Source organism: Cygnus olor, chromosome 5 (assembly GCF_009769625.2).
Source record: "Cygnus olor isolate bCygOlo1 chromosome 5, bCygOlo1.pri.v2, whole genome shotgun sequence".
Taxonomy (NCBI): domain Eukaryota; kingdom Metazoa; phylum Chordata; class Aves; order Anseriformes; family Anatidae; genus Cygnus; species Cygnus olor.
In genome coordinates this window covers 31,451,291-31,477,459 of record NC_049173.1, presented here as the reverse complement: position 1 = coordinate 31,477,459, position 26,169 = coordinate 31,451,291, and the positions used below count along the sequence as shown (strand labels likewise).

Genomic DNA, 26,169 nt, shown 5'->3' with positions numbered 1-26,169 from the left:
CTTGTATGGAGAGTGAGTGCAATTCATCCAGCTCCACCTGGACCGAAGCTTGTAGGGCAAGGGAGGTTCTGCTGGGTCATGGCAGGAAATGGAAAGAGTGACAAGAGACAGACACAGGTCTCAGGAACAGCAGCAAGTTAAGAGCACCACCTACCTGCAGTACTCTGCAAAGGTCAGCACGTAGCACTTCTCCTCTATGCAGGCAACACTGTTTTCGTCCTGATGCCGGGATGCAAAGATCTCATTCTGCGAGGAAATAAAGGAGGTGGTCACCCAGCTGGCCAGGAGCTGCAGGGAGGCAGGGCCAGCCCCACTCCTTCACCCACCACCTCAAAGAGAAGGCTACCACAGCATGCTCATAGCAGATGCTCTTTAGAGCCAATATTTCAAATAAGTCAGACACTTTCCAGGTGTCTTGTGACCCTGCAAGAGGTTGCTTTTGCTCCAGCTTATCCTAAACCTGACTTTGTACAGGGTCCACAAGAAAGGAGCCTTCAGACCACATGCAGAAAACCCAGTAAGCAATGCTTCTGCAGGCAGGAGGTCGAAGTGCTCCCCACCCACACATTCCTCTGAGCTCCTAGGGATGAGGGATGTTCCTCATTCATTTCCCTTTCCTGTGCTGGAAACCCTTCCAGTTCATTTGTACAGCTAAGAGTAGAAACAGAGTTTGAATAGCACTTTGCTGTCTTACCTAATGGTCTGTGACACACTATCAGAGTCTTTCTAATCCATTTCTATATCAAAGATAAAGCAACCCATTCCTTTGCTACCGTTTCTTCATCCTAATCCAATTTAAAAGGCTGTTTTAGTGAGGGAAGTAGCAATAGCCTCTTCTCCCAGGGTAATTTAGGAAACTTGGCTCAGTAGCAGGCAGGATTGGTTAGACACGGGGCAACTCAGACGGAGCCGTTTTAAAGAATTTCAGATGTGGTTAGATCAGCAGAGATGATCTGCAGCAATAAAGATGCTCTGCACAAGGCTGGAAGCGTTACCTGCAGGCTTTGCTTCTGCTCACAGCCCCAGGGAAGCAGGCTGGAAGGGAAGACTCAAATCAGGGTCACCATTTGGGGCCAGGCTTAATCAGAGAAACTGAAAATGCCACACCTCACTTCTGCACGTTGAGGTTTTGGTCTACTCCTCACATCAAAATGATCTGAGTCATCTCTGGCAAGCCCATCGCAGTTACTCAGCCCACATGGCAATCTCTCATTTCAAGGCTCGTATAATTAAGCAGGTGTGCAGAAAAGTGGCTCAGTTCCTCCTAACCAGACTACTGGCTCTCTCCCTACATTAAAATGCAACTGGATGCATTCTTGCTTCATTTACAGACCAGAAAACTATGAGGTAGCATATTTTGGTTTAGAAACTCCTCTGTGCCCTGCAAGTCAGGCAGGTACAATTCCCTGGCTGTTCTCCAATCCCGTTCTCCCACACCATTACAATTTTATTTAAATGAAAAAAGGCATCAAGGATTTTGGTGGGTTGAAAACAGCAGTAAATTCTCCCTTCCTGGTTTAAAAACAGCTTGTTCTGCCACCCGACACTAGTCCAAGCAAAGCAGAACAAGGCATGAAGTCATAGTGATTCACACATTTTTCTTCTTAGAAGTGAACTCTATTACTCTGGCACAACATCCTCATATCAGTCCAGTTCTTGTCATAAATTTAAACAGGGGTGGATGATGCATCCGCATTTCTGCGCAAAACAAACACATTTCCAGAGCTGAAGAAGCAGATTCAGGGATTTTTATGATAAAAAGGCAGCACATGACATATCTACTCAGACATCCTGCATAATCAAAATTGCAGAATTTCGGTGGGAGTTTCTGCATCAAGCTCCACGTTTTGGTGTGAATCAGAAAACCCTTTTCAGAGAGGCTCCTAATCCTGATTCAATATAAACTCACTCCTCCTTACTCCTAAGGCAGAAGTCAAAACAAGTTTTCACTTAACGCTCAGGATTTTCTCTGATTAAACGGAGAAACATTAAAATTTACCAGAGGCAGCCACGAGAAAAATGCAGCAGCTTCTGTCACAGCCCAGAGCTTCCACACCGACAGCAGACCGGGGGAAAACCCGCGTGTATGGCAGCGCTGCTCCGCACATCTGGCAACAGCTGCGCCGCCGCCAAGAGACTGCTCCATTTTCCTCCAAATGGCAGCTCGGGCCCCTAAGTTTGAGGCCACCCAGGAATGCAGGAAGATACTCAGGCTAATCCCCTCTTCTCGCAAAAATATAGACGTGCCCCAGCCTCCAGTTTCGCGTCCGGGTGGCTCACCTGGTGCATACTGGGGTTACGGCCTCCCTGAGTGTGCTCCGGTCTGTAATACCACAGGAGGCTCATCATCAGCTCCCCTGCAAGAAGATTTATTGCAGAATGTCAAGGCTCAGTGCTGTCACAGTGTTTTCCCACTAATATCCAGCTTCCTCCCTTTCATTTCCATGGTGCTCGTGTAGAGGCAGCTGTGCTGTGATAAATATTTCATGCTGAACTAGGTGTCCTTTTGTTACAGCAAGGAGCTGCACCGAGTCAGTCACGTTGCTTTCTCATTACACCTTCACCCCCTTCTACTTGCATTACATCGTCACAAAGAGGTGGGCTATGCACAAAAATCAAGCGTTTCCCTAGAAAAAAAAAGTAGTTTCCATTGCAGCTCAGGGTCGGAGGAGATCCTCATCCAAAGCTTGCAGTGTGACCTCCCACATAACCACCGGCACTGCTGCTGCTGGATGGCACGACCACCGCACACTATTACTCTACAAAATACATTCTTTTTTGCCCTTTTTCCTTTTAAGCAAGAGCTGCACTTTGCAACACTTGACACGGCTTCCTATGCTCAGCCCTCAGCAGGCAGATTCAGGACAACAAAAGCACACCGCTCCCATCCCCGCCCCTACTTGGGTGCTATCAGAGCCTCTGCAGATAAGCCGTGCTCCGCACCAACTCCCAGCCCACGTGTCTGCTGGCGTTTGAGTAAACAGCAGCTCCCCAGATGTCTGCTGCAATGGAATAATAAAGGAGATCATTGCTAAGATGTGCACTTGGCTGATATTATGTGCTTTCACGACCAGGAAGATTTTGATTACCGGTCCCAGGCTAGTGATTAAAGAGCATTTCAGCTCCTGGAACAGTCTGAACAAAACCCACGGAGCTAATCTCCTCCCCTGTCACCCAACCTGGCAGCAGCGGAGTAGCCTAACGAGCCTGCAGCTCTCCCGAGATCCGTCACTTCCCCAGTTCCTCATCTGTCAAGCAGGGAGGCAAAACGTACTCTTTTGGCACAGTACCTGTTTTGGGGTCTTCCCACAGAGCTGATATCTTCGCAACGTACGGCATAGATTTCTTCCTGGGTCCTGATTTCAAGAGGACGGTGTCTCGTACCCGGATAATCTCCCCGTCTCTCTCCACAGCCTGATAGCTCTTGCGAACAGCTGGCTCAGGTTCATTCTACAGCATTGGCACACAGAAGAAAAAGCAGCCCAGGCATACAGGCAAAAAGTTACTTTATTGTTTGCTGGCTCGATCCAAGAATCCTTTGGTCCTGCTGTGAACTAAAAGCTCTCAGTAGGCTTAGACAAGTCAAGTGCTTCCACTCCAAGAGTGCTTCCATCACCATAAGACCACCCCTGGCATCCCTTTTCCCACTGTGTTGGTTTACGAAAGCAAAGATCAGGTCAAAATAACTACTCAGGGCATTCACAGGTAAAGAAAGTTCAGTAGGGAATAGCATCCAAGTGCTTGCAGGTCATATGTGGCCACCTTTTTCAAACAGAATACGAGATAAAACACAACTATTTCTCTTGTGTTGTACTGGCAGGAAGGAACAGCTCACCAACCGGACAGCAAGTCTCACAAAAGCACGCATCTGTGAAATTAATACCCTTATTTCAAATTAAACCAAGAACAATTGCTCCTTCAATTATGCAAAAAGACCCTCCTTCAGAGAAATCACCGTTTTATCTGCCTACTTGTGCGTTTTCTTCATATCCGAAGGCACTGGAAGCTAGGCGTATTTTGAATGCTCTGTGTTTCTTTGATATAAACATCGAAAGAAAGCAAATAAAAAATGAAATGTTTCATACGAACAAGGCAGGCAGCAGCAGTGAGGCAGTGGTGTAAAGCTTTTTGTAACAAGGCTGCTGGCATTTCCTTAGTACCTGCTCATGTTACAAAAGGATTGCTTTTAGGACCGTGAGCTTTATTTTTTTCATTTTTGCTCTGAAAACTGAGTTCAGAATGCCCGAGCAGGATGGGTTTAGCCTTCTGCCAGATCATCCAAGCAAAATGGGAAGCATTCCATGCCAGGACTTCAGGAGATTAATGGTGTGCTGCCCCTCTCAGGGCATCACAGCCTGAGTGCAGGGTGAAAGAGGCCCATCTCCAGCTTCCACAGGCTTCATTCTCCTACAGCCCTTGCCACCCGTGTGCAGCCCTGAGAGCTGAAGCTACAAACCTGGGTGATGCTCGCAGCAGCTCAAGGTCGTGCCATCACACCAAGCGGCAGCACAGATGTGTCTGCCCAGGCCACGGCTCCCCTTACTGCTGACGTTTACTGAACAAGCTTACAGGAGCTACCTTTGGACAACTGATCCTTAGAGCAAGGCTAAACCATCCCTTGTTTTCTCAGTTTTGACCTAACCCAGGAGGAAGAAGCTGGAGATGATCTCTGTAAGACGGACTCACAGGTGCCACCCTCATAAATGCTAGAGTGTTCATCACCACAGCATTTCAGCCGATGCTAGCACAGGAACAGCAGGTTTTCCTTCCTTTTCAAACCTCCCGTCACGCAAGGCAATGTAGGGTGTGTGAGAAAAACAGAGCCAACAGCTTGGCCTCAAAGCCCAGCCAAAGGGCTGCTGACTCACAATGCGTCCAGGTTTTAGAAGACATCAAGTGACCACCTCTACCTTGGAGCAAGACCCCAAACCTTCCCAAACCTCCAGGACCTCGGTAATATGAAGATACTCAAATGGATTTGGAGAAAAATAAATAAGGAAAACAACAAAACGAACAAAAAACCAGTGCTCCACAGACACCTACCACGACATAGACGGCCTTCTCGCAGGCTGTGCCGACGGGTATCCAGCCATTGGTGGCCCGTCGCCGGCTGATGCGCTGCTGCTTTGGGTGGCCGTGGCCGCCCGCCGCCTTGCTGTCGGAGGCGTGGAGGCAGCCCGTGGTGTTTCGGAGGCCGGATTTGGAGCCACTGGGGGGCTTCGAGCTCTGCGGACATTCCCGGGCCATGGTCTGAGGGTCGGAGTTGGGGGTCTGCAGGTGAGGAACGGGTTCTGCAGCTGGCGGCACGCTGGGTACAGGGCATCCTGAGAGTGGGTGGGCAGGTGACGCAGGGTGCCCTGCCACGGGGATTGTGAGGTTCAGCTGGTCCAGAGACTTGCAGCCTTCTAAGAGAAGGGAAGAAAAAGAGGCACGGATGCCATTTGAAATATAAGAGGACTACACAACCAAGGCTGTCCCAAAGCACCACCACCGTCCCCTGAAATTCTCTTTATTGCATTACAGCAGCAAAGCCCCTTCACGTCGTAATTTCATTTTGCACCGTCACAGGATTCTAAAAGCGAAGATGTTTCTAAGCCTGTGATCCTCCAATATGTTGTTGCTGATGACACTGCACTACAACAAACCCCTCTGAAATCCCCCCAAGTCCTGCCAGCCAGTAATACACATCCGACTGGCCAGTGTCCAAAGCGCTCCAGCCTGTCGATATGTATAAAGGAAATAAAAGGCTTATCAGAGTGATGGGAGGGATTAAACCACACTAGTGGCAGAAGCCAGCTTCTTTCCAGAAGCTGAATTCAAGTAATCAGGGGAAAAATGAGAAGATTCTCCAAATTAACTCCAGAAATATGAAAAAACGTGGATCAAGACTACGTGAAATGATGCACTTCAGCAAAACCGCACCCCCAGGGCAGAAGCAGTGACCACGACAGGTAACTCGGCTGCTGCTGCCTCTCAGAAGCAGCCTGGAACACCTCACACTGCTCCAGGAGTCCTAAAACAAGCCCCCAAACCGGGCTGAGGCCAAGAAAAGAGCAAGTGTGATCTGTGTTACCTTGTGTCAGCAGGAAGACAATCCCCAGACCGAGACATAACACGTCCCTATCCCCTGCATCCAAAGGCATGCTTTTAGTGCTGACTGAAAGAGCAGCTGAGGGCAACCTCGAGGAGATGCCTCCGGACTAGAACGTGACCTAGCAGGTCTGTGGGAGCACGCTGCTGCACAACAGAGAGCTGCTAAAGAACATAAAAAGGTAATAAAACCCATGAAGTTACCGAGCTCCAGCTGAATAATGGACGAGATCCCCCTGCAATAAGGGGAAATCAGCCTCCCTCTCTACAAGGGCTGCATCGAAGCCGGTGCTGAACCACAGACCCGAGGGCTGCTGCGGGCATCACTGGGGTTTGCTGACCCCAAGCAGCAGATGCCAAAGCAACTTTGCTGGTGAGACATCAGGGTGTGAATTCAGGAATCCTGCCTGGCCTCGGCGGGCACAGGACCCCCGGAGCAGTGAACCACCTCTTCCCTGAATCCCCTCTTCCCTGTTTTGCTCACAAAAGGCTGCAACTCGAACACGCCACCTGAGACAGATACGCCCCATGTCACGTACCGTGTTGGATCCCCTCGTACCGACACTCTCAGATGGGAGCCTGGCGCTTCCAACCGAGTAATCCTTTAATTCCCTAAACTAACCCACTTGAGGGAAGGCTGAGATTTCAGAGGCAGACCTATAAAAACCAACTCCTAAGCACAAACTCCTGTTAATATTCTGGGAGACCTCCTTCAGCCTGCAGAACAAAGTCTAAATTATTCTGATGCAGAGACTTTTAAACCCAAGTTGCTCACAGGAAGGAACTGAGAGCCTGCGAAGCATTTACACGTACAGGCAGCTTTAACCCAGAACGCGCTGCATCCAAAAATGTGCTACAGCAGGAAATGATCCTGCCGCTTGCTAATCCACGTTGGGAAAAGATCAGAGCAGCGGGGTGACACATCGCTGGTAAATACACACCCTGGAACTGCTGCTGCCAGCTCCGCGAGAAGCCACCGGGTTTGCAGGGAGGGCTGAACTCAGAAAAAAGCCCGTCTGCTTACTCGGAATCGGAGGCAGCAGCATGCAAACTTTCAGGAACGAAGCAGGCTGGCATGACCTCGGGGCACCAGGCAGGGAGGTGTCAGACGAGAACACGCTGCCGAGCTGGTTGTCTTGCGATCGAAAAGGCATCGAAGCCGCGAGGGAACGCCGCCTAGCCCCTGCCGTAGGAAACGGCACTACGACAGCGGAGGTATTTAGGGAAAACGGAAATTATACTTCGACCAAACGCTCCCGACTTTCAGCAGCTTCCTACAAGGGAAGATGACAAAGCCTCGCTCAAACCCAAACTTCATCCGCCTACCTGGAAATCTGTTTGGGGTGGCTAAGTCGTGCCTCTTCTGACTCGAACGCGTGCCCGTGGTTAGGTGAAACGCTAATGCTTACACCCCCAGCAGCCGAGCAGCAGCTCTGCCTGCACAGCACACCATTTGGAAGCAGCAGCGGTGCCTTGCTTGGTGACTTGGTGACTTTTACACCAAGCCCTGGTGTCTGGTGACCACAGCGCAGCGATCCAGTTTTAAGTATTTCAAAAAGATGTTTTTCAATAGCAAAGGCAAAGCTCCGAGATAAAGCCCGCTGGAGGACAAAGCCTGAACAAACAAACTGGACAGAAAAGAGCCAGGCAAACAACTACCCCACCTTTACACTGCCATTCACCCCATTTTGGGGCCTGATTTTTCCAGTTTAATAGCAAACACAGCACCGCTATCCGCCGAAGCAATGATCTACCAGCACTTACATCACTGCAAAGAAATTCAAGCATCGGTCCAACCAGTAGACTCAAACTGAATCACAGCTCAGCCCTGCCAGATCAGATCGAATGAAACCTTAAAAGACTGCATCCCCTGCACAGCTTTTACTGGGAAGAGTCTGACAACCGAGGCAGCGCTTGCTTCTTCGCGCTGCTCTGCCAGGATGCTTCGGTCGTGAGAGCAGGCTTTTGGGACGGCAACGCAGCCTGATGTGTTTCAGACCCTCTGCTCAGCAGCAGACAGCGAGAAGCCTTGCAAAGCATCTAGGAACCGAAACCACGCATTTTACACAGGGCAAAGCAGTCAACTCCAGCACGACAAGCCCTCGGTCACCTCCTTGCTGCCTCGATTCTTTCAGCGCTTCCATGCTTTCCACACCAGTCAGACTTTTCAGGGGGCTTTTTAGCCTTTCTGGGCTAAAACTGGGGGAAAGGGAGGTGAAACACGGATTCTTTCTGATGCCAACCTTTGATGAACCGTGAGACACCTCCAGTAGCCACTGTGCCCAAGCAGCCCTCTTCTCCTAGGAATGCCAACTGACATTTTGCTCGCGCTTTGCGCCTTACCTGCTGCAAAAGGCATTTTGTAGGGGTAGCTGTTCCGTCCCGCGTGCACGCTGCTGATCCTGCCCTCCGGCACGTGCACGACGCCGCAGACGCTGTAGCTGTTAATAGCCGTCCCTTCTCCACAGCAGTACGGGGAGTTGCACCAGTGGAGGGGCTGGAAATGAGCACCCGATGGCAAGGAGCCCGGCGATACCAAGAGCCCCTCACAGGTCGCAGACTGCGAAAGCTCATCCTTGGGGTAAACCGAGCAGTGAGAGTAGCCACTGTATCCACTTTGGCCATAACAAACGTAAAACCCGTTCAGCGGAGTCAGATCCGAGGACTCATAGAGACATCCACAATCCGTGTGATTCCCGGGAACGGGCAAGGGAGGGAACTGCTGCACGGGAAAGGAAGGCTGATGAAATTCCTGCTTGGGAGTTGGGGATTTCTCTCCGGGTCTTCCATACTCAGGCTTCATGGAAGCTTGTCCACCCATGAGCAAAGGCAGTCTGTGGTAGAAACTCTCTGTGCTAGCATAGGAGCTAGACAGTGACTCGTAAGGGACAGGTTCAGCCGTCCTGTAGAGCCTAGAGGAGTCCCGCTGCTCCGCTTTCCCGAAAGCGCCCAGGGTAAGCCCCCGCCAGCCGTGCTGGCCTTCCATTTTTAAGCTCGCTGCTTCCTTTTTAGACTTGACGCAATTCTTCCGACTGGCTTTGGCCCACTTGAGCGTAGATTTCGAACAGTGGTTCTCGGACTTGCCCTCCCCGTCTGATTTACTCCTCTGCTTCAGGGGCTGGTCCTTCTCGTGGGTCAGCTTCAGAAAGGCCACAGCGTTCAGGCTGGCCAGTCTCTTTGGGGTGGGATGATAGGGGATGGTACCATCCTCCCTCTTTGTCCCATCATCAAAGACCTCATCCAGCGAATGCTCACAGCTACTGCATTTCTGACTGGGCTCGTGTCGGTTTTTGCCTTTACCTGTTTTCACAGCTGTCTTCTCCAAGGCAGACCAGTTGTCACCAGCTTTGCAATGCAAGCTCTTGACCGTACAGTCTCCAGCGGCTTTGGTGGAATCCCTCCGAAAGCGCCTGCCAGACAACAAGCCATCGTCCCGCTCAAAAAGCAGATTGTTCACAGCCTCCGCGTTCAGCGAGGCCAGCCTACGCTTCCTGGGCTCCGAAGGAGCGCTGTCAAGGTCTTCGTCTGTCCCCGGATAAGTTACTGTGCACTTTTCCCCAGATGAATCGCTCTTCCCTGCTCCCACAGGCTTAACTTGTTCAGCAAAAAAGGTAGGTCCCAAGCCCTCCACCCAACTGGGAAGGTCCTTTTTTTTGCAGCTCTGGGTCTCCTTTGACAGAGATCCGGCCACATCCTCCAGCCTGGTGAGGAGCACTTTGCAGGTCTTTTTGTTCACCGAAGGGAGCAGGCGTCTCCGCAGCGGGTACGTCTTGCGGACTTCCTGCAAATTCTTGCTTTTGTTCGTCCCCACAAACCCACTCGGGCCGTTGGTGCTTTCGGTGGCACCCCCGTCCCTCTGCTCGCCGCACTCTGCCCGTGTCCTGTCCATCCTCCCGCTGCCTGGGGGGGACGAAGCCTGGCCAGCAGAACCAGCTGGATGCTTCAGAAGGAAAAGTTGTTTCTTCCGGGCATGCGTCATAGGATCAATGTCCAATCCTGAGAACGAAGAGAGAAAAAAACACATCCGTTAATACCGCTGAGAGGGACCCACCTCCTCACGAAGCACCGGCTGCCGATTAGGAAACACTTGGGCCAGCTTGTTTCTGCACGGAGCCGAGTCTTTTTGGGTGACGGCCAGTTAAGCCAATTAGGAGACAGGATGCAATGAGCTGCGGTTTAATATTAAGCCATAGAACATGGCAGTAATCAAAGGTGAGGTGGTGACGGCAAGTGTCACAGGAGCCAGGAAAACCAGGATTTATCCAGAAAGCCGTTTCACCAGCTCCCAGCCCAAACGCATTCCCCGCTAAGCCGATGCTGTCTCTGCCATGTTACAAACTCTCATCAAATCTGCCAAAGCTCATCTGAATCCCGATCCAGGGTAGGCACAGAAATAAATCCCAGGTATGTGATTGCTTGCGTGTTGGTACAGGCAGGCTGTTTCATTGTCATTTTCTGAAACAATTAGACAGAAGAAAAATAAAAAAGTCCACCTACTCACATAAAAAGTAAACTTGGGTCTATTAGCTGGAGATCTGCCAACATTAATAAAATAAATACATGCAAATCCCTATACAGGTTAGGACCTGGCTACCTGTTGCTGCTGTCGTTCCCCACAATCGCGTTTTGTAAAAGCTGCGGACTCCCAACAACCAAATCACCACGTTTGGCAGAGGCTTGAGCAGATATCCCAGGCTCTCAAAAGAGGAAAGGAATTACTTAGCCGTGTCATTCCTGACTTGCCATCTAGATGGTACGCCAAGACACCGTTAAAACAGACGCAAATGTCCAAAATACAAGAAGGAAGAGATAAGCATCTGCCTGCAGGGCTGAGCAAACCACCTCCCAGTGCCCCGACAAGCTGCTGCCCGGCCGGCCCCACCGCCTCCGGACTTTCCCAGCCAGGTAAAAAGTTAAAGAAACGGTCCGGCTCCGATTTACTATAAGTGGGAACTTTTCCTGCCAGTGCAGGAAGGCCTTGGAGGAGAATGGCTTGCCCTGAGCTCTATGCTGAAAGCCATGAAAGGGTGTGAGTTTGCAGTAACCACAAGCATTGAAAAAAAAAAAGTCTAATTGAGTTATGTTGGAACAGATTTAACATAGCCTGTATCTGAGCACAGGAAACAGCAGCAAAGGGCGATCGCTTGCATTTACTGGTATTTATGAAGCAGTCAGATTCCCTTTATTGGGACCAAAGTGCCAGCCTTCCCACCAGCATCCGCTCAGGAGCCGTTCGATGCCCCCTGTACCAGGTATTTACTTGGCTGCAGCACCCCATGACTGACACAATCGACGCTGGCCTGCTACTTGGAGGCTGGCTAATTAAAGCTACTGCATCTGTAGTGATGAGAACAAAGCTACCAAATTACAAGAACTGTTCATTTGATATGGCTTAATCAAGCTGATAATTAGATTATCTATTTGAAATAAGCCCAGTGTGCTTTAATTGACTTGCTTATGTATGCATTAACTAAAAGAAAACCAGGAATTGAAAGCCACTGTGGTTTGCACGTTGCTTTTGCAGATGTCAAAGCCTTCCTGAGATGTCTTGGAGTGCCTGAACCCTTTACACCCCGTTATGCACAGGATAACTCCTCTGGCTAGTGCCCAAACTGGAGTGCTCCATGGGGAGCAAACTGTTATGTACATCCGTGGTTTTTTTTTCTGATAAGCAACACAGGTTCTGGAATTTAGGAAGATGGTTCATCAGTTCAGACAGACAATTTCTCCCCAAATCCGAATAATTCTTGCACAAGCAGCTATATTAACCACAGCCAACCTTGGGAGTTAGCAAGAGGACTTCTATTTAAAAAATAAAATGCGCAAACGAGGTTTGTCTCCCAGCCCATACAGACCAGTGGTTTCTTTGCAACTCCAAACCTATTTTCTGCTGTCCCCAACAAAAGACTGGACCTCTGGTGGAAACGCTCAGCAGAGAGGGAAAAAAAAAGTGAACCAACTGTGGCTTGCCTTAAAAACCAGCATCAGATGCCCCGTCTCCTCGAGCTCTCATTGCTCTACTGAGAGCAGCGGTCATCTTCTGGCCACCACTCCACATCCTTCACTTGCTGAGGCTTTATAGCACATCAGTGTTTGAAAAAGAAAGGGTATCTCTTAAAAACAGAGTACTTTAGACGTGACTTTGTTCAAACCAGACCTGCCCGAAAGATAAAAAGAAGTTTGGTACAGGTTGAAGGAAGGGAATTTCTCCACCGATGAAGTGGAGAATCGTTAACATCACGGCGGCTGCCTTCCCTGTTGGACCCCATGGGGAATACCAAGACAAACAAGAGCTTAAATAAAATATCTTTTCCGGAACCTAAGCACAGGAATGCTTTAAGTTATGATACTCCAGATGAAAATGGCATTTTAATACGCACATTTCCTCCAACTGCAACAAAAGCACCTCCCTCTCCAAAGCCCAGATGCGAAATTTGCATTCTGGTGCAGAACAGGTATCACTGTCCTGCGTGCTGTAGCGTATTTCCAACTGCTACTCTACACCAGCTTTCATCACTGACAACTGCAACCGGAACGTCAAGAGAAACACTCGAGTTGAACACAGAGATGACATTAGAGATATCGAGTCAAAAATGCATTAAAGTGTGAAGAACACAGAGATTCGACGCGATCCTTTTTAAGAGTTGTGGTCGCGTAAGCTCTTTGACACAATGAGTTCTTAGGCACAACAGTAATCAAGCCATCACAGGCTTTTTATTTATTACTTCTTAGTAGAAGGAGGCTACGTCTGCAGAGATCTCCTCCTTTTCATCTGGTCTCCAAGTTTTCTCTCCCCCACTCCGAGCTCAGCTGCTCACCTCCTACAAAGCACTTATCTGCAGATGAAGAACTAAATATCTGGAAATTTGTGCAAAGACAAAATAAGCAAACCCCACACGTTTTGGTATCACGGCCACAAAAATCCTTTAAGCAACAGCAAAGAAAACATCAGCTCCATCCAGCAACACTTCCACATGACTGTAAACCCTCCGAAATCCAGCTTTATTGAAGAAACACCAGGCTACCCGCAGAAATACAATCAAAGCTAAGTAATGCTAGCTTCTGTATTTGCTCCCTCACAAATTTCTGCAAGTTCCTTGGATAAACAAACCTAATCAGCCAGGTTTCTCCCCAACCCGCTCAAGCATTCAGTCTGGAGACCAAGAGAAAGTCATTTTTCCAGATCACACCCCGCTAAAAACCTCAAGTCAAAAATTAGGTGAACTGTGTTTGTTTTCAAAAGCATGACTGCATCCCGTTTGCTCTGCAGTAGCTCAACGTTACCAGTAAAAATAAACTGATTTTAAGCCTGTAAGTGGTCACTTACAAAGCGTGGTTCAGAAGGTTCAGTTTCTACAAAGGGAACTTCCCCAGGACATCACCACGATAAAACAACTGCCACGACCCGCAGGGCAGCTTGTCGAAGCTGGAGTGTTGTTTTTTTATTCCCTTTTTCTGACATAATTCTCTAATAGAGGTGAGAACAACCAGGTTGAGCAACTGGAATGAATTTTGTTGTTCTAGAACAATGTGCAGCGTGAATTTATTGTGACTGACGGCAGGGGGTGGACAATACCAACACCTGGCTCCGTATTCCACAGAAGCCACCTGCAACATTTTCAGTCTGGTTCTCGAGATCACTTTTGGAGAAACTCTCTCACCGTCCCACTGAAGGCACTCTCAGCCCAGAGAATTGGCTGCGTTTTCCAGTTGTCTGTGATCTGTCGGACACGGGTGCAGAAAGGGCCAGGAGGATCTGCTACGAGACCACCGCAGCGATGCCACTGCCAGTTTTGGAGAGGTACCACGACAGGAATGAAGAAAACAAGCCCGCTAAATCAGCAATTCATCCACGTTATGGGCACGCATCCAGAAACAAGCAGTCTTACTAGATTGCTCCATTGAACAAAAGTCATCTTTCACACACAGGACCAGCAAGAACTCATTCCCTGCCTACCAAATTGCTTGCATTACAATTGCTGTGGGGCTAGTCCTGCTCATTCACTTCTCAGCAAAAGTCCTGAGTACTGACTTACCTGGGATCCAGTAATCCCTTCTCTCTGCCCAGCATACGGCACGAGCAGAGCTTCTGAACGCTGCTTGAAACTGAAATATCCGACAGTATATATCATGCCTTAAAAATCAGAGTCACGCAGAGCTTACAGAGAGCTCTTATCTACAGCCAGCACTCAATTCAGCTGCTAATGGGGAGCGTCAGGGCTGCTTGTCCCCTTTCCACCTCTGTACGGCTTCATGAAACAAAGAGGAAAACCCAACTGTGCCCAGAAATCTCCAGGAAATCACGATACAAGCTGAAGAACTGAAAGTGAAGATACTTACGGCAGAACCACCCCTCTCCTGCTTGCAGCTGAGGAACTGGATTAGCAGCAAGGAGACGGTGATTTATAACTGCTAGAAGTGAAACAAGTTTGGCGGAGCAGCTTGGTGTAGCCAGCTGCATCCAGAGCCCATCAGGCATTTTAAAGCTAGCTGCAGCCGCTCTCTCCTTCCTCAAACTGGACCAGTTCGGAGAAATTACATCGGCAGCTGCAGAACCCTGATCCGACTGCAGAAATTCAAAACTAAATGCAGCGGTCTCGTTTTCTGCCAGAATAAAAGCACGACCCAAACAGCAAAATCAGAAGAGAGTTGATGCCTCATTAGCAGGAAAATAAGCAAGTGTGTTAACAGCTGCATTTTCTGTAATCATGCAGCTGTAGCATCTGTCTCTTCCTCTCCATCACTTGATTGCAAGTGAAATTAGAAGAAACCAGTCTGGGACTACCCATTCAAGCACCATTTCCCTTCCAAAGCTTCACTACAGAGATGCGCTCGTTCCAAGGAGACGATGGCAAAAGCACAGAAATCTAAAGCTTTCAGGGCTTCTAATCCATTTGGCACTTCAATAACATACAAAGAGTTATGACAACAGGAATCTTCCTCTCTGTGCACGGCATTGTGCTGTTGACTTTCAGCCCTTGTCTACTGGAAGAAGTTATATTCTTTTAAATTGGTGCAGCTTACGCTGTGACAACAACCCCATAACTGCAAGTGTCTGGAGGATTGGCTCCTTTCTCCCTGCTGCTTTTAAAGTCGAATCACTTTCGGTGCTATAAAAGACGCGTTGCATGAAGGAAGCCTCCCAGGAGCTCTTGGAAATCCGGGTAAAGCACAGAAGCGTCAGGTATCCTAGGCTGAATCGCCTAAATGCTGTGCGAGTCCCACGAGCAGGAGCATCCTTTCAACCTTAAACATTTAGAAAAATTACAATCGTTACGGGCTGCAATTTGTCTTCGTGGGGTCCAGCCCTGATCTGTCTCTGGAGGCTCATCGAAAACTCGATCATCCACATGCTCCAGAGAAAACTGTTTATACAGAGCTCATTATCCTGCAGAAAAGGCTTGTTTTTCTCTCTCATCAACACAACCCTCACCATTTGCCAGCACCTCTCAAAAACGAGGTGAAGACCGCACCAGCTGATGCAGTCGGTGCCTCTTTAGCTTCAGAAAGGCAAGCAAGGAGAGATCCGGGGTTTCCTTTACTTCCTGCACTGTCCAGAGAGGATCTCCAAGCTGCATGGGCTGCTCACTCCCCTCACTGGTCCGACAGAAGTAATTATGCCTTGGTTGTGAAAGCCGGTGCTCCAGGCACATTGCTGTGTGGCCCGTGATGAATTACAGTGCTGAAACAACTGCAATTATCGGTGGGTGCTTTAAACCAGGGGTGCCCTACCTGTCTGAAAGCGATGGCAAGCTGCGAAGGAAACATGCCAGGGTGCAGTCCCTGCTTGCACAGCTGACCACTTGCATAAACATGAGCCAGACCTGTTAACACCCCAGCAGAGAAGTTGCACGGCTGATTCCTTGGGAGGGCCTGTCCTATTCTTGATTATCTGGTTTCAGATCTTGCCTAGTGGCAGTGCTCTGGAGCACTTTGCAGGGAAGCCAAAATGAAATTTCTCCGGTTGTTCTCACACTCTCCGCAGCCCCAGCAAGGACTGCTTGCAAAAGAGGAAAAAAAAAAAAAAGGGCAGGAAAAAAAAATGGAAAAAGGAAAAAAGCTGAAACCTGACAGCAGCACACAAGAGCCCAACACACTGGAGCCTTCCCAGCATCCAGAGCAGGAGCAGAGCCCTGGACAGACACCCTGCGTTACCAACACCACCACACGGCTTGCCCTGGACAAAATGGCCCTTTTCAAGTCTCCAAGGCAAAAGTGGACTTCAAAATTCCCTGGCCAAAGCAATTTGGGAAGCCCAAGCACTGGCAGGGAAGGCATCTCACGCCTGCTTCATCTCCCCTGCCCCTGCTAACAGGCTCAGCACGGCTGGCAGCAGCATGGAAGCTCGTGCTCCCAGAGCTGTGTTTCACTGCACAGGTATGGCCACAGCTCTGGGGAGGCTGGGACTCAGATTTGTACCTCTTTTGGCAAAGAAAGGCACCTGCTTTTCGAGAGGAGATTGTATCAATCTGCTCGGTTAACTACCTTCATTCGCAGAATAGGTTTTTCCATTTGCAAGTTGAACTAAGCAGTTTATCTCTATATACCTGGGCAAGGTCAATTCTTTCAATACCAGTGGAAAAGAAATATGTTCGAGTATGGGGGAGATTGGAAAGATGGCTCCTTGACCTCACTGACAAAGTGCATTATTTGTGGAACTATCACGGTGTCTGGGAAAAGCACACTCCTTTTCAGAAAGGCCTCGTCTTTCCTTTCCCTGTTCCTGATGCTACGATACCATATTTTGTATCACATTTGCAGCAAAAAGGTACCACTCGGGCTGAATATCCAGTATATGCTGTAGTAAAGGAGAAGCACAGGAAGTAATGCATGACCCAAGCAACCCAAACATCAGTCAGCAAAACCAGAGCCCCACAGCCGTGGTCTGTTCACAGGCTTGAATTGAAGACCGATGTTTCCGAACGTGAAGCCTTCACTCATCACCTCATAGCACGAGCACGACCAACACTTGCAAAAACCACTTCCTATGGCCTGTAAGAACTAAAGATTTCCACCGCCAATAGTTGCCACAATCCTGATTGTGACCTGACCATAAAGCACTATTCTTCTGCACATCCGCAGAAAGTTTCAGTGTTTTTGCTGTTGTTTACAGCCTCCCCAAGCAGCGGACAGAAATCAGCTCGGGGCGATTTAGAGCAAGGGCAGCCACAGTTTCATGCCTGCTCTCTCAAGAACAGATGCAGAGCTGTGCTAACCTACAAGCAAACCTACCCTAAAATTCCACGGGGACTTCAAAAAATCATCAAAAATCAGAAGTAATCAGAGATCGGGATGTCGCTCTGTCCCCTTCGATTCCTCAGCGAGGTACAAAACAACATCCTTCCTCACTCAGAGGCATTTCTTCTGCCTTCCAAAAGGTTAGAGACGAACGTACAAGGATGCCAATGAAGCTTTGAGCTATCAGACGTCTTAAGGGTGATACAGCATCCAGCTGCTCCTGCTCAGCATCTCCATCCCGCAGTCATCCCCTCCTACAAGGGAGCCTCTCAGCTGCACCAGCAAGAACCGGTGGCCACTCTAAAACTCAGGGCCGGTAGCCACCAGCTTTGGATATTTTCTCCGAACTGTCTGCTCGTGCACAGAGCAGTTCAGGGACCCTGGGGAAAAATAACACGCAGCCATGTCATTAAAGATACAAGCAAACAAACACGCGCAGAAAGCCAGCCCCTGCCCAAACAGAAACCATTTCTTTGCCAATGCAAACGCTGTAATTATTCCCGCAGTGCAAAGCCTACCATCGGCTTCTCACCTCTCAAAACCAATCTTTTTTTTAAAAAAAAAAACAAAAACAACAACAAAAAAAAACCACAAGGACTGTGAATAACCAGCCCTGAGCATGCCGCCGCAATGAAGCCCAGGGATAGCAGAGGAAATCCCTGGCGTCTGCAAGCGCAGGAGATGCACTTGTGCGGATGGGGTGGAGATCAGGCTCAGCTCGTCTCAAGGCTGAAAGCTTCGTACCAAGCACTCGAGCCTAAGAGACGTTTTGACACTCCGCCTTCGCTGCATCATTCCCCAGCGCGGTGCTTGTTAGGGTATCCTTTTAACGAAGGCAAGCAAACTACAGGGATCGAGCAAGGGGAGCACCAGGAAAGCCGGGAGGGGCGCCACGTGAGAAACAGATGAGACAAAAGTTTCCAGATTATTAAAGCAAAGTTTTCAGTAGCAAGCCCAGCCTGAGAGACATCTGCATTTGAGAAATCATCACTCGATCTCTCCCTTTACACTGCTTTGGCACCGTGAGTCAGAAATATCAGATTCTCATCCCCACCCTCCCATCCACCGGCAGCCTTACAGATCCTGCAATTCTCATGAAACACCCCAGAGATCGTCAGCAGCAACCACTACTACATATAAAACACTAGACGCGCTGAATATCCCTTGTTTACAAAGACTTGCCTACTAGAACTTTAAATAGGTTCGGCGTGAAGCTGCCTACACGACAGCTACGCTAACAGCACCCAGTACGATGCCTATAAGTAGCTTGAAAAAACAAGCAAAAAATATTTCAAGAGCTTTGACAGTTGTGTTTTTAGAAGGAGCACAAGCTTTGCCAATCAAGCTAATCAAGGTTTAAAAAAAAAAAAAAAAGAAAAACAAGCCCTGCTCATCTGATTTTCCATATATGCAAAACGCAAACTAAATTCCTACACGGCAGAAGGCTGAGTCTGGTGAAATATCAATCATGTGTCACTTTGCTCAGATCACTCTGGCACCGTTCCTGCTCACACGGACAAAATGGAACAACAACTTATTTCCAAGATGCTATATTTTGAAGAACAAGGTGCGAGATTTTTCTAAAGTAAATATTAAAGCTCTTCTATATATCAGCATCACCCTCTCCCACAAACACTTTAGCAACTTCCTCCAAGCTGCTGAGCTTAAATAATTCGAGGTGTGCCGCGATTTCACGTATTATAGGCGCATCTGCAAAACCGTGCCGCCTTTGGGGACTTCGAGAGCAGGTTCATCCCTGCCAGCTCCTCTCCGTTTTGCCTGGCTGTCACTGCCATCCTGTCTCTGGACCTGGACTTGTCCCCTCTCGGGTAAGTCTGCCTCCACAGAGGTCTCTATTTGCTGCTCTCTTAACAGCTTCTGGAAACTGTCAGCAGGACACCCTTGAGATCTAAAGGCAGCAAGTTTCTACTCAGCATGCTCAGAAGTTGCTTTAGGGGAGGGAAAAAAGCAACACAGGAAATTCAGGGAAAAGCAGGGCATTCCTTCAGCATAACGTTTAGTTAGCCATCAGACCCAAAATGCACCTAACAAGTACATTTTTATTTCCCCCTAAATAATTTCACCGTATTTTTGTAACTTCCAAGCATCCCTCGAAACGCAGAGCCCCACCTCAGCACCTGAATCCTTGGTGTTGAGGCTCCTGGTACTGACCCTATCAGTTATAATCCCTAATGGGGGTTCAGAAGAGAAACTGGATTTTTAAATTTACAACATGCATGTTTATAACCTTGACTTAAACTTACAGAAGCCTTAAGGTCAGGCAGGCAAAAAAAGCCTACCTTAAATACCAAGTTCGTGTAAGGTTTTAGAGGATTCCTGTGTTCTGACTCATCCCTAGCTGAAGCACACTGACCATAACTACCTCTTCAGACTAAAACTGCAATCTGAGTGTATTTTCAGTTCTAGGGAAGTCCTTAAGACAGCATTGTCCTTCATTTGGAAGCACCTATTGTTTCTACACAATTTGTTCAGAAGCATTGTACGACTTCAGCCCTGGATCGCTCTGTACAAAGCAAGCTGTCCGTAAAGCTGATGCTTTCCTGCCATTTCAGACGTCGCCACTGTAAATTTTGATCCCTCTTTATACTCAGAGTGCAACAGACAACTCCCACTGGCATCCACGTAACCCAACGCTCTCCTCACCGCATCCTATGCACCGCAGCGCTGCGCACAACGCTAAGCGGAGCTTACACCTGGAGCTGAACTTTCTGCCTTTGAACTTACTCCTGGAAAAGTAGGTTGGATGGAGCTGAAATTTAGGCTATTCTCATCACATCGGACAGAACTCGTGTGGATCAAGAAACCTGAAGCTACAAGAAAGGAAGAGCAGAATGTTAAGACACCGTACCTAATCGTTTCCACCCCAGCACCTAAAAATGGTAAGGTGCCTATGCTTCATTGAGAAGCAAACCCACCTAAAAATATCTCTACAGAAATATTTGTACGCATTTAAAAAGGTACATTGGTTTTTGTTTTTCCATAAAATATTGTCTCAATTAATACACAGAGGTGTATATCCATGCATATTCCAGCTCCGCAGTCCAACCACCAAATGTACCCCAACTTACTGCAATTCCGCCCCCCTCCCCTCTTTGCAATGCAAGCGCACAGCATTTAAGGGTGAATACAAGGCAGGTGAGAAAGTTCCTCTTAAAATTTCACAGCTCATCTGCTTTAATGAGCTAGGTCAGTCAAAAACACTAGCCCAACCAACGGGTGCTGCAACACCTCCTGATTTCTCAACGGAGAACAAGCTTCGTAATTCCTGCGTTGGTGTCAGGATGCCCACCTGTACAGACAAGGGATTTTCTGCCGTCAGGTGTGTGAGGTTTTTTCTTTTTTGTTTTAAAGAGCAAATTGGCTCTCCAGGAAGGTAATTAGACACTGAAATACGCGCTCTGCTAAGGCAGCAGGTAGACAGGTAGGTGATGGTTACGGACTCGAGGGCTCAACCTGCACGTGGAGCACACTGGAAATCTGGATTCGTACAAGAAACAGGAGATTTTAGGTTTGAACCTAATGTTACCAGTGTCTTCATCAGACCAGCCCCAACCTCCACCAGCCGCTAAGCGATTAAAGTCAATTGCTCGGTCATTACACTTTTCATTACTAAACAATTAGCCCTTCAAGGTTTTAAGTGCCCAGCGTTGGCTCTTTGCCGGGTTATTAGGGGGTCTGGGGTAGGCTGGGGAAACTGGAGCACCGCGCTCGGACCGAGCGCCACGATGCCACGGCAGCTCCCGGCTGAGGCAGAGGGACCTCCATCCCCTGCACAAACCTAACGGGGATCATCAGAGCCCAGGAAAGCAGGGGGATGTGATGCCACAGGTCATGAGCAGGGCTGGCAGAGCTTTCCTAACCACCAGCAGCCTCCACTTCCAGGGAAGCCCATTTAAGTCCCGTTAGGAGCTAGCCCCACTCCTCCATCCTTTACCCACGTCGTTAGAGGTATGTATTTAAGTACGCGCGCATGCTCGCACCCAGGTTTGATCAGTCATGGCAACAAATATCCCCCTTAAATGGACCGGACAGCATTCGCAGACCCGTGCTGCGAGAGATTTGTTTTATATCCCCTCATTAACTTGCATTTATCTACCTACACAGGCGTGACACTATTTGGCCATTTAAAGAGGGAGTGATTAAACGAGCTCGGCTTTCGGTGCAAGAGGTACGAGGAGGCGTTCTCAACACGGCGAGCCATGTAACCACACTGAAGCACTTTTCAGGTTGTGTTGGATCTTGCACAGCTGGAAGGAAAGTCAGACTTTTAAAAAGAACCAGAAAGAATTAAGAACAATGAATAAATTGAACGCTCCGTCCAGAGAGTTCTGGATTGAATTATCTGGAGCTCCGGTCAATGAAGGTGCCCCCTGTCCCACAGGGACTCTGTGAGGTTGTGCTAAGTGACCTGACCCAGAAAGCATGCCCTAAGAGCTACACGTGCACAGGCCCCGCTAACGGCAGTTGTCTGCAAGGAGAAGTATTTGGGAATCATCTGTTTAATCTGTCTGGTTGCTGCCACTTAATCTGGTTAGCACTCCACGGGAGGAGCAGAGCGCTGGGTTTTGCTCCTCAATTACTCTCCGGCTGCTCGCTGGGATATCCCCAGGAGCCAACAAGGGATACGCGACCTGAAGAAAACTGCTGTCAGGTAGCCTCAAACATGGCTTTTTCCCCCCAAACTTAACAATTCAGTGCCAAAACACAAGACATAGCAGGCTCCCTGAGGGCAGGCCTGAGACCATTCAATATTTTATTAGCAAGTCAGAGGCTCACCTGCAGGCAACGCTTGGAGGGGGAGCAAGCAAGTCTTAGACAAGCAACGGGTCCACAGTATTATCTTGATGGGCCAGAAAAACATTTTAAAATATTTTTTAAATGCCTATCAATAGGGACAAATCCACAATTCACAGCCCAGACAGGCAGGAGCGAAATCATGATGAAAGCGGCCAGCAAGGTGGCACTTAGCAGCTGAGGTTTATTGAGGAGCACAAGCTGAGTGAGTCAACAACATCGTGCTGTTGTGAAAGAAAAGCAAACATCGTCCTGGGGTACGTGCCCAGGAATGCGGGATGGGAGCAGGCTCCGGCTCACGGCTCTGCGCCGCATCCAACACAGGATAAGCGAGGCAGCACCAAGGGACGCAAAGCGACTGGCAAGGGGAGGGTGCAAGGGCTGAAGTCATGCAATTAAAAGGGTGGAGGAAAAAAAAAAAAATCTGTAACACAGAACGGCAGCATGGCATTCTCCAGGGGATAAGGAAAGGACTTATACTGTGCCAAGGGAGATTTAAGAAGATTTTTCCTACATCTTTCCTTCCTGCTGGGCTAGAAAAAGCATCAGACTGCCTGAAGAAGTTCAGGTTAAAGAGAGGGTTAAAAGAATATCCGTCAGCAACCTTTTGGTACAACTCATTCCCTGCCCCACAGCAGGGCTACGACCACCCCAAGGTCCTTTTCTGCACCTGATGCTGCCACGGGTACACAGCAGCAGGGGCCGTGCAGTCAGGACAGGTGCCCAAAAGCTTGACTGTGATTTTCACTGTCTCGTTTTAAGAGCGCACACGTTCGGCAATGCAAACCAACCTCAGATGAGTGGCGAAGGAACGTAACTGAGACGTCCTCTTTGGAAGCACAAAGCTTTTAAGCAGTTCAGCCTAGTCTTATGGAAACATCCCAGGTGCCTCCGACTGGATTTTCAGGAAGGCCCCCTGAAGTCAGGCTCTGGCTTCAAAACATCTAAGTGTGTTAGGTAGGGACAAAAACCCCACACATGCTACACAAGCTGCTCTTCTCAAATGAGCACCCCGATACTTCAAAGTCACCCTGAATTTTCTCCACTTCTGGTTTCAAGGATGATATGGTGAAGAGAAGAGCAAAACTTCTGAGGAACTCTGAGCAAGGGGAGAAGCTAAAATAACGAGTATTACCCCTGGCTCATCAGCTGTGGGATTTGAGAATATCGACTGAGCTACGAGAATGAACGCACACCGAGATGCTCAGCACATGGGGCAGAGGGATGGGGAAAAGCCAAATGCCCTTCTACACCCAAGCCATCCGCACAAGAGGGTGGAAGAGACGAGCAGCTCGGAACTACAGGCTCCACTACTGGCAGACAAAATCCTACGCTGGACCATCGCAGACCTGACCCGCGAGGGATGCCTGCAGCTGCAGGAGCTGCCAGCTGACGCCGAGCCAAAGCGGGAGACGCTCGCCGCTGCCGGTCAACCGGCAGAAAGTTTCCAGGAGCTGCTGGAAGAGGGCAGAGAGCTGCAGCGAGCGTTGCTTACCCCAGCTGCATGCAGACGTGGACAGGAAAACAGCTGATAAGGGGAAAAAAAAAAAAAAAGAAAAGAAAAAAAGCACATGCTGCAAAACCCCCCCCGTGCACCACCGCATCGTCCTAGCACCCGAGCTGACCGCCCCGGAGCCACTTTTGCCGCTGGCAGCCCAAATATCCAGAGATTTGATCCAAAGAGGATCTGATGCTGGACGACAGCTGCAAAGAGCTTTGAGCTGAGGAGTTTCAGCCCCCGACTACAGTTGCGATACACAAGGATCCAATATACCCACGCAGGATATCCCCAGATACCAGGATTTCAGCTATTTGTCACAGTAAAATATTTTAAACCTGAGCAAGCCAGCAGCATTCTTTAAAGTAAAATGACAGATAATATCCCATTTTAGAGCTCCGAAGTGAGAACCTTGCTCCTCATTTCAATAACCAAGATAAACATTTTATTTAATGGCTGTATTAGCAGGCAGAAATACACCTCGCTTTGGAAAGCAAGGCAGGCTCACAATTCTGCCTGCTACAGAATTTAAGCTCTCAATTAAAGCAAAATTCCTCCTAATGGGGAAGAAAAAAAAACCCACGCTCGTTTCTTCTGAGCTGAAACCATGTGTAAATCCTGTCTTTGAATGTCCAGACCACTCCGGTGCTTCCTACCCTGGGGGAGTGCTAGCAAGGCACAGAGATGCTTTTTAGAGCCCCGTGGATGTAAAAGATGCCCAAGGAACCCACACAGCTCTCTGCTCAGGCTAACCTTACAGGTTTCCTTTCGCCTCGGGTAAAAGATGAGCCCCGAGGCCACCGCAGCACCTTCAGCCCGCTGGAGCGATCAGAAGCCAATAGCCAAATATTCGCCCTTTTTTTCCTTGCTCCTCGGGCAAGGAATATCCAAACCAGCCCAAGAATGCTTCTTGTGTAGCACTGAGATGCCTCGATGCTCTTTGAGCATGCTCGGGACACTGAGCTTTGATTTGCCTCAACACTTTCAACTTTTTTTTTTTTAATTTTTTTCATAGAGACTCCTTTGGGCAGGAGGAAGAGGAAGCATTTACAGCTCGCTCTGTTCAAGCGAGGGGATGGACAGGGTTTTATACAGCTGCATGAGTTTTCCAGCCAGCTAGAGGGGAAGGAAAATGGGACTGCACTCTGTAAAGCCATAATCTACACAGGAAAGACCTCGGGGGCAGCACCTTAAGCCACTTTCCTTTTTATTTTAGTAGTCCAACCACCGCTCTGTACAGGGTTATTACAGCTAACTAGGTTTTAATCGTGTTTGAGTACTGGAAAGTGGAAATGCTGCTGGTGCGCTCGCTTTCCTGCCCCTCCGTGGTCCATTTCTCACCGTTGCCTCCAATGGTTTCCTTGGAAACATATGCAAGCCTAAATTGGATTGACATTCACTTAGCGGGCAGATGGAGTTTCGAACAGCCCAGTGCCTGAAATTCAAGGCCGGGTCTCGGGGTAAGTCGTGTCATTGGTGCAGGAAACACCTTCCCCAAGTCCCCCAAACCCCAAAACTCGGTGGCAAAGTCAAGAACCAGCTAATTATTCCGTAATGAGCTTCGAGGTGGAATCTCGGGCAAAGCCAGCGAGATTCCCTATTGTCCTTGCATGAAAGCACCGGGCTGAGCACTCTGCAACATTTTTGTTTGTAGGGAAGGATTTAATTTTTGTTAAGCACCGAGAAAACAGAAGAGTTGTTAAGCTCATTAGCGGTTTCAGGCAGGACAAGCGATGCGAATCACACATAGGCTGAGCACAGACAAGAGCCCTTCGCAGGTAGCAAGGCACTCTGCACTGTATTTACGCTGCTCGCACCAAAAACTCCAGCTCCAGGCTGAAATTATCCCTAATGACTGTCAGGGAGCATATCTAATACGCAGATGCTGATCCACAGTTCCTTAGCGAAGCTGCATCCTCCTTATTCCCCAGCATCAAGAGGAGCAGGGCGTTTTAAATCACACCTTGATAGCCCTGGGGGCCTCAGAACAGCGATTTCAGAGAAACTGGTAATGTATTCTGAAGAGGAAATCATCCTCTGGCTCTTCTTCCACTATATGAAAAGAACGGATATTGGAACAAATGGAAGTGATTTGTATTATTGTTATTATTTTAAGGCTGGCTAAACAGTGCTTTCCCAATCGTGCTGGCTGTCCTCTCTAGAGCCCAAAAGGGTTCACCTCTTTGCAACCAGAAAGCAAGAAAGATGGTAGAAATCCCAAATAATTACATTCCCAGATATCTTTCATTAATTCTAGCATCTAAGAATGGGAGAGATGACGATAGGGCTCTCGGGAGGGAGAAGGGGGGCAGATATCATTGTTGCATATTCTGCCTCCACCAGTACGTGCTGGGATAACAAATGTACCATCATTAAATAATTAAGGATGCGTGGGAGAATGGGGGTTACTAAGTGAGGGTTTAGGGCACAAATCCCCCCAAAAGCCAGGTTCGCTTCCACTGCTCCAGCAATTTGCTCAAGTCGAAAGAAATCCCAGTTCGGGATTTGCCTGTCCAAGACGTCAGGAT

The 26,169-nt window shown here is 48.7% G+C and overlaps 1 protein-coding gene across 1 annotated transcript in view; it reads right to left on the bottom strand.

The window, feature by feature from the left end:
• BAHD1 (bromo adjacent homology domain containing 1) overlaps positions 1-26,169 on the bottom strand; it is a 37,715-nt gene that overhangs the window by 5,510 nt on the left and 6,036 nt on the right. The window contains exons 2-6 of the mRNA XM_040558517.1: positions 8,434-10,086; positions 5,044-5,405; positions 3,291-3,450; positions 2,281-2,357; positions 155-246 (exon numbers count right to left, since the gene is read on the bottom strand). Coding sequence (XP_040414451.1) covers positions 155-246; positions 2,281-2,357; positions 3,291-3,450; positions 5,044-5,405; positions 8,434-10,069 — 2,327 coding nt within the window. The 5' untranslated portion in view covers positions 10,070-10,086. The remainder of the gene's footprint in view (positions 1-154; positions 247-2,280; positions 2,358-3,290; positions 3,451-5,043; positions 5,406-8,433; positions 10,087-26,169) is intronic.